Source organism: Toxorhynchites rutilus, chromosome 3 (assembly GCF_029784135.1).
Source record: "Toxorhynchites rutilus septentrionalis strain SRP chromosome 3, ASM2978413v1, whole genome shotgun sequence".
NCBI classification, from domain to species: Eukaryota; Metazoa; Arthropoda; class Insecta; order Diptera; family Culicidae; genus Toxorhynchites; species Toxorhynchites rutilus.
This window is the reverse complement of record NC_073746.1, coordinates 329,325,151-329,333,290: the sequence shown is the minus strand read 5'-3', so window position 1 is coordinate 329,333,290 and position 8,140 is coordinate 329,325,151. Positions and strand designations below refer to the sequence as shown.

The 8,140-nt window shown below is 40.5% G+C and overlaps 2 protein-coding genes across 3 annotated transcripts; both read right to left on the bottom strand.

Moving 5' to 3' along the window:
* Positions 1-324: 324 nt before the first annotated feature.
* Positions 325-1,783, bottom strand: LOC129778514 (arrestin domain-containing protein 3-like). The gene is made up of 3 exons (XM_055785456.1): positions 1,650-1,783; positions 666-1,586; positions 325-605 (listed from the first exon to the last, which is right to left on the bottom strand). Exons 1-3 carry the CDS (start codon positions 1,762-1,764, stop codon positions 439-441), a joined length of 1,203 nt encoding a protein of 400 aa, XP_055641431.1. The 5' UTR covers positions 1,765-1,783; the 3' UTR covers positions 325-438.
* A 334-nt stretch (positions 1,784-2,117) lies between these two features.
* Positions 2,118-7,880, bottom strand: LOC129778513 (arrestin domain-containing protein 4-like). 2 transcript variants are annotated; one of them, XM_055785454.1, is made up of 3 exons: positions 7,562-7,880; positions 5,765-6,736; positions 2,118-2,273 (listed from the first exon to the last, which is right to left on the bottom strand). In XM_055785454.1, exons 1-3 carry the CDS (start codon positions 7,674-7,676, stop codon positions 2,128-2,130), a joined length of 1,233 nt encoding a protein of 410 aa, XP_055641429.1. In that variant the 5' UTR covers positions 7,677-7,880; the 3' UTR covers positions 2,118-2,127. The 2 variants fall into 2 exon arrangements, with proteins under 2 accessions (XP_055641429.1, XP_055641430.1); XM_055785455.1 differs by having other exon boundaries at positions 7,479-7,617.
* Between the last annotated feature and the right edge of the window lie 260 nt (positions 7,881-8,140).

The window sequence follows — 8,140 nt, the reverse complement described above, 5'->3', positions numbered from 1 at the left end:
ACAGCGATCTTTGCTACAGAACAGGGAGGCGATCTGGCGTAATGGTAACATCCATACTTCTCACGCTAAAGATCACGAGTTCAATTCTCACTCCCGACATTCTTGTGTTAAAAGTGACTACAATACAGAAATAAAAAAAAGAAACCGTTCTTGGACGATTTCAATGTTTGTTTGAGTTTGAGCAATGGCCTGTGGTAAAAAGAAAAAAATAAACAATAGTCTCACAATAATCATAATAGAATACTAAAATATTACATTGAACTAAAAAAAATAGGATGCATTTTGGAACCCAAACCGAAATTTTAGTGTTCAAATCATTACGTGTTCAATCTTTATTAGTCATCGGACGAATTTATTGAGTGATATTATATTTATATGCAATCCCGGCCTGAGTACATCCACAAGTTTAGGTAGCTGCTACCATTATTGACATCTGAATCATTTTTCACTGGTTAATGCTCCTGAACCACCCTCAGGCTGTGATCCTTCAAATCGATAAACCATATATCGTGGCGTGTAGTTTCTCCATCCAATTTCATTAGTTTCTCCCTCGTCTTGGATGTCGGTTTGACTAGCACTGATAACTTCTTCGTAACTTGGTGGTGCTGTTAGGAGGGAAATTCAATCAAAAATAGTTCAATGCTTCACGAACATCAAGTACTCACGCAGTTCTGCAGGAATTCTGGGCTCAATTGGAACGGTTCCTTCTGGAGCGGCTGAGGTTGGTTGATGAAGCACTGGTGTCGTAAACATCGCATTCCCAAATGCTGGTATTGCTCTCACCGACAGAGGAATCGTTCCCAATGTTACAGGTATCTGAATTCTTGGATTGATGCCCAGGCCGGAAATTTTGCCTTCGACCTCGACACAATAGTTGATTGTCAACACCTGACAACTTCGGCTGGTAGGTGGCATTGGTGGTATCAACAAATGCTGTTCGTAGGTCTGTTTGTTCTGTCCGTTCACTCCGGCACAACGAGCCTCCGCTATGACGGATGAAACTGCTTTCACTTGACAGCGTGGTGTTTGACTGATGAAGGAAACTATTTGCACCAGTTTAGTGGAGAGTTCATCCATGTTCTTTCTGCTCTGATTGTTGACGTCTATTTTCACCGCTATCGTTTGCCCTGGTACATAACCGGAAATGGGAATTTCGGCTGTTATGTGCATAGGATCGGATCGACAGGGACCACAACAAAATGTCTTAGCTTTCTCCATCTTCGAGGGAAAACGGATTTCGAACAATTCTTCATTCAAGTTTACGTGACGAAGAACCGTGAAAGCGACTTTGTAAGACTTTTCAAACTTCCATGAGCGCTCAAGTACAACTTTCACAGTATATCGTACGTGTCCATGGTCAGCTTCTAGTGAGGTTATTAAGTTCGGTGGTAGCACGCAGGAGAATCGGTACGTGTGTATGCCAGGCAGCAGCTCGAGTGTGTTTCCTTCCTTCGATCCCGCCAGATATGTGGTAGAGTGCAAGTAATCCTGCCGACCATGGTAGTAAATGGTTCGCCGTGTCTTGCCAGTGCCCGTGGTTTCCGACCATTTGACTTCCGCTACGCCGCTGATCTTCAGGGCGACTCCTGAGGGATAATATTTCCACAATTAGGTGGCTTCGACAATGACGATAGGCGACTTTTTCCTACCTTTAACCTTGGTAACCTCCGCCAGACGTAGCTCAACTGTTCCTGCAAGTGTTTGCCCCGGAAAATACACACCGTATGGATTCTCGTCAAATTTAATTTCACATCCAATAGACATTTTGAGTGCACTAGCAGGAAGAGATCGAGGATGATAAACACAGGTTGAGAATGACCGCCCCGAATAGTTGCCGATGATTGACTAATGTGCAATTATCGGAGAACACTGAGTAATCTCTATTTTGCCATTGAGTCGACACATTAGATAAGATAAATGGGAAAATGTGAATTGCAAGGGCATGTGTGTACGATTGATATTAACATAATTGTAAATATTTTGCAGTGTAACCATGGTTTATTCTGAGTGTTAGATCGGATGCAGACCATATACTCGGAATAGTTGAACAGATCGAATCAGAGTGTTTGGTCTGTTGGCCGGCTTCAGACATACGATAAAAGGGTAAAAAAATCTAATTGAATCATTTCACTGGCGTTTGTCACTTGTTTCGCCAAAGTTATAGACTGGATAGCGCGGAATGAATGATAACGAGTCTTCTTGTGTTGGTTGCTCATCTTGCTCTTGTGGATCCACTTCGGCAACATTCATTGCCTCCTCATACGTAGGAGGTGCTGTGGAAGATAAAAAAAGGGTATCAATATATGAATACTCTCATAATTGAACGCACATCGTTGAAAGGAGATTTCATTATGGCATTTGACGAATTTCATGCCAACTCGTCTTAGGAGTTGGCAGCACCATCTCAGATACACCCAAAATTGATTTTTAGTTTAAGTTTTGTCATCCCGATTTATGACATTAAATGAGACATAACATAACAGAAAATGTCATGACTCACAAATACTGGTAAGCATTTGTATAATATACATGGTACAGCAATATAAGATTAATACGAGCGAGCGAAACAAAAGACAAATAAGCTTTCCGCATACTTTGCCACATACACGGTCCCAGACAGAGATAGATATTGTTCTCCTTCATGTACTTCATTTTATAATCAGGTGCAATATTATCACGTATTTGCTGAACAACTGCTGAAGCATCATTAGCCATGTGGATATCGTGGTCGTGTAAAATAGCTTTGCATTCCAGCCGGCCTTGGTTCGATCCCCATTGACGTCGTATAGACTTTTTTTTCGGCACAATCCCAAATGAATTTAAAAGAGAAAACAGATAGAGATGTCTGCACGCATACATACAAATAATTTTTAAGCTTTTAAAACAGCTCATTATTTGCGCATCTGAAATGTTTTCTGCCAACGCCTGTTTGGGTGTAGTAGTGAAACGTTGTGGGTGTAAAGACATGACTCAATTAAGCAACTTTGCATACTTGAAATATTCGAAAAAGTGTTAGACTGCTTTTTGAAAAAATCATCTGACATCAAAATTTTTTTCTTTAAAACCCTGATTTCCGGTGATTTTTCGGTTTTCAAAAAACTCAAATTTTAACGTTTTGACACCAGTAAATGAAGTCCGAATGAGCTAATATTTTGCATAGGGTATATTATCGTGCAAATCAACATGTCGTAGCAAGTTCCGAATGAAAAATCAAGATGACTATTTTTATTGGCACCCAAAACTATGCTTTTCGTTTCGTACTTCGAAACCTAGAATGCCGATTTCGATGTTTCATGCAATTTTAAGACATTTGGCATCAACTTTTTTTTCGAAAACCCCTTTTTTCTTTAAAATCGAAAAATCACCCAAGGGGGGAGGGGGCAAAAATTCGTTCATAATGTTCATAAAAAATATTTCCTCTTCCACTCGCTATCATTGAATCTCAAGGCACAACGTTCCCTCCTCCATTTTTCACCATTGGTTTCATGTTTGGAGATTTGAACATCAGAAAACAATTGATCATAATCATTCGAATTCACTTTCCTTTTCACATGAATGACCAATGACATAATCATATATTTGATACAGGGTCTTTCAGATTGAACGCTCACGCAACAAATTTTAATAACTTCTACCAAAGTGAGCCGATTTTTATTTTTAAAAAACGAAAATAAAGCTTATTTCAGGACATTTTCGATGTGACCACGCCTTTTTTCGATAACGCGTTCTAAACTGTGAACAAAATTCTCCATCAATGCCCTAGATTAATGAAGGAGAGGTGTGATAACTGCTAACTGCTACTTGCCTAATTATTTTCTAGCTTTTAGTAAATTATTATGTTTAATCACTATTAAACCGTTTAACCGTTTAAGTTTTCTTTACTTATTTTATTGAATTTATGTTCTTATCGATGCAAAAAAATGTTTCATTGTGAAGTTAAAATAACAGCTGTTACAAAACAAAACAAAATATTTCCCAGACGTTCGTTGCTTGTAATAATCAACTCATGATAAATTTCATGTTCAACACAATCCATTTGCAATCCTTATGCGATGTGCACTATCTGACGATCTATAAATCAAACATACTTTCGCTGATCCTTGATGACGATAGTCTCGATATGAGCGAGAACACCCAGAAGACGGTGGAAATGCTTGGCCAAAAGCAGGTTCCAAAAAGAGATAGCAGATCTCTACGCTCGGCGGAAACTTTTCCCCAGTCTCACTGCGTACAGAGAACCTGGGAACACCGAACAATATCGTCAAATGTGTCCCTCCGCCAACAGCCTACAGTCTACAGGTGATTCAGGAGCACACCCGACTCCCGATAGCACCCTATCGAGAAGCTGTCTCAATCAGTATGTCCACGCTTGTCCACGGTAAGCGAGGGTAGGGGTTATGAATAAAGTCCACGTGGACACACTTAATAACTATATTATAAATGAAGTTTGATATTTGTTCTGCATTTTCAAGATTTTTTAAAACTTTCCACCCTTAGTACTTCGTAGTTTTTAATGTAAAGGATTGAGCTGCATGAGAATGTTGCCCAGTTGAACATCCATCTTTTTTCTCATATTGTTGAATTTCTTCACTGTAATGTATACTTTGAGAGTAACTCACATAAAAATCACTGATGTCTAGGAGATCAAATGGTTTAAATACTCTAAAGGACGCATTACGCATTTCTCTTCATTTCCAATATGCACTTTCCTTGTGATATCCGCAATCAAACGTTGCACAGCTGTAGTATCAATATCTTTTGATAGTTTGTTCCAAAGTTTAACAGTTGTGCACACAATCTTCCGGCTGTAGTGGGAACTCGCCAAATCAACCCAAAACAGGGCCATACTCCTACGAAAGGTAGCCCGTGTTTCCTGAGGAGTTATTTGTACAACACATCAGTCATAGTAACCCATGAGTCAACAGACAAAAATTGATAGTTCTATCAGTCGAACATTAACCATGATGGCAAAAACAGTTAAGCTACTCCGTTCAGAAGTGTGCGCGTTCAAAGAACGGTACCCCGTCGCGTCGAAAACTGACATCGTGCGGCACTTTGTGGACGCCAGACAGGCTCGTTTCGTCAACTACAATATCTTGGCACTATTGAACAAGCATCGAAAAAAGGACGGCCGACGACCCTGAGTGACAAGAAGCTCCAAAGGATGCTGAAGAGGAAGATCGAGGGATAAGTGGCTACATCGCTGCGTCCGCTTGGCCGGGTGGTCGGTGCAACCGGCCAAACAGTGAAAAAGTACCTGGCGAACATGGACATACATGTCAGGAAGCGGAAGTCCCGTCCACTGGTCTCGGAGCTGCAGGTAATGACGCAGCGGCAGCGGCTGAATAAGGTGGTCAAGTCAATGAATTACAATTAATTTTATATTATAATGAAGAGAACCAGTGATAATGTCGGAAAATATATAGACAAATGTCTAAATAAGAGTCAGGAATAAGCATTTTAAGAACTTTGACTTGAACTTTGAGAAAATTAGACTTTCGAGTTTGAGACCCAAATTATGGCCCGAACTTGAAAGTTGCCACCAGACGTCGGCACTGTACTTCTGTCATCGATGATAGAGGAATCATTTCACATGTAAGTACACAAAATTAAGAGTGCTCAGATTTTTTACATGCACATTCAAAAGAAATACATTTTGATCGTTCCACCCATTAACAGGACATTGACATTTTAAATACACTTATCTTTAATGGTGTTAACGCAAAATGAAACACAACAACAGAGATTTCAAAGAAATACTTACGAAGCTCTTCGGTTGAAGAAGCAGTAGGGGTCGCGGTTTGTGATGTTGATGGGGCTCCTGCTTTGTTTGGTGGATGATCGGAAGACGTTCCGGCCACTTTGAAGCCGTAGGCCGGTGGCTGCGGAGGAGAAGGTGGCTGGTCCGAATCGTCTCCCGCTGCACTGGCAGAAGGAAAATCTAACAGTGGAATAGTTCCAACGGTAATCGGTACATTGAACTCCGGTATTTCTCCGGTTGAAATATGAATATACACTGCCAATTCGTAGGCTATAGTTATCAAATTACTGCTACTTGTGGGTGGGGTCGATGGGATCAGCAAATTTCGTTGGAAACTGGCTTGTTCTTGTTTTTGCTCATCTCGATTTTCAATTTTGACGACACACTGAGAATTCGTACGCTGCTTTTCGTATGGATCCGTCGCGAAATAAACCTCGTTCTTGAACAGTTTTATTCGAATTCCACTGATATAAGCGCTGCTGTTATTATTCCAGCGAACTGCGACAGGTATGTACTGTCCGGGGACGTATCCCGTGAACGGAATTTCTACCGCAATGTTCAATGGGTCCGATTTGAAAATCCACCAACCAAAACTTTTGCTCAGTTCTAATTTTTTTGGTTTTCGTAAAGATGGATCGTTGTTCAGGTTGACATGTCGAAGGACAGTGAGTGCTTCACGAAAGGTAGAGTTCTGATTAGACGGTCTCTCAACCACGGTGGTGATTGTGTACCTAATGCTGCCATACGAGCCTTCGAAAGATGTTGGAAGGGTGTCTGGTAGCGGGCAGCTGAACCTGTAAACGTGTCTTCCTTCTGCAATCTCGGTTGGATCACCATTCCCCGCGGTGATGAATTGTGTAAGAATGTTGAAATGATCCTGTCGGTTGCTAAACTGTCTTGGGCGATGACGATGACCATGTGGTCGTCTTTCGTTCCAACGAACTACCGTTGAGCCCTCGATTTTGGCGTAAATAGCTGCCGGATTTGAATAGTAGTTAAAATACAAATTATATTAACGGATTTCGAGACGTGTCGAATAGAAGGTAAGTTCGAAATTATTGCTACTATAACTGTTTTCTCACTGATGAAGCTCAGAAGGTCAGAAATGCGAAGGATCTACATTATGTACATTAAAAGTACAAATGCTTCCAAATCGAGTGAAAACCGAACTACGCAAAGGAAATGTTCATCAAATTCAGTTTCTGTTTCACGGATGATGAAATTCACGTCAGAGCTGACTTCAAACAGCACCCGGGACAGAAATGTTTCATTAGAAATGCGTCATTTGGTGGCCATCTGAACTTGTGGAATGCGAATTTTTCGTTCTGCATGCAACGTTTGAATGCCTCCAAGAACGTATTTTGCCATTTCGTGGGTCAGATTCAGCTTCATGCAATTACTCGACAAGCGTGATAGTATGAGGATGATTCGATAAATTATCATCAAAATGAAATCTCCGAACTGCCCTGACCTACGAAAGCGACAAGAGAAGGCAAAAATATAGATGACGTGCTCAAAAGTGGAGTGAAAAATGAAAGTAGATACCAAATACGACTGTATGGATTTTCAAGGAATATTTGGAGCTCACTTGTGTAAATTTTTACCGAAAACTCTTCACCATTCAGAGTAATATATAAACTGTGCAACAATATTGAAAAAACTTTCCTAAAAATTTGATTTTATCAATGCAAAATTCTGGCAATAATTTCGTGCTTACCATTCATATGCAGTTTTATTGCGTGTTTCGAAACAAAGGTCGAATTTCCTGTTCCGCATACTTTAAATTTGATTCTTTCTCACCGTTTACTGACTCTATCCCTGTTGATTGCAGTATCACACTTCCCGATAATGGTTGGCCAACATAGAAGACACCCTGGGGGTTGCTATCATATTTGATTTCACAGCTTATCGTCATGTTTCTATTAACGAAAACAATCCAAACAATGCTATTATTATTTCCGACTCTTATGTAATGAGGAGAGAGCGCAGCGGGGAAACTGGTTTAAAGCACAGCTACTACGCGACAGAGATCACTGAATGGAACTCCTACTTGTTCGATCGTGTGTTTATGACTAAGGCTGCGATCAGCAGCGATAGTGAAGTTTCGCCATCGTCCAAAACCTCCCGAGCCGCTCGGCTGCAGGTTGGTGTTTTTCTCATTCGACCTTCCTCTTATTTCATGCTTCGTATTCATACGTGTTCATCGCTCAGGTGAGCCACGATGGGCTTCGAAGTGATCAACGTGAACAGAACAAAACAAAAACTAGAAACTTTTTTTTCGTTTTTTTTGTGTTTTTTTGCATACTTTGCAATGGAATTTATTTCCGGTGGTTTTCTCATTCAATATAAGATTGCGACTGAAAATATTCGCTTTTGAAT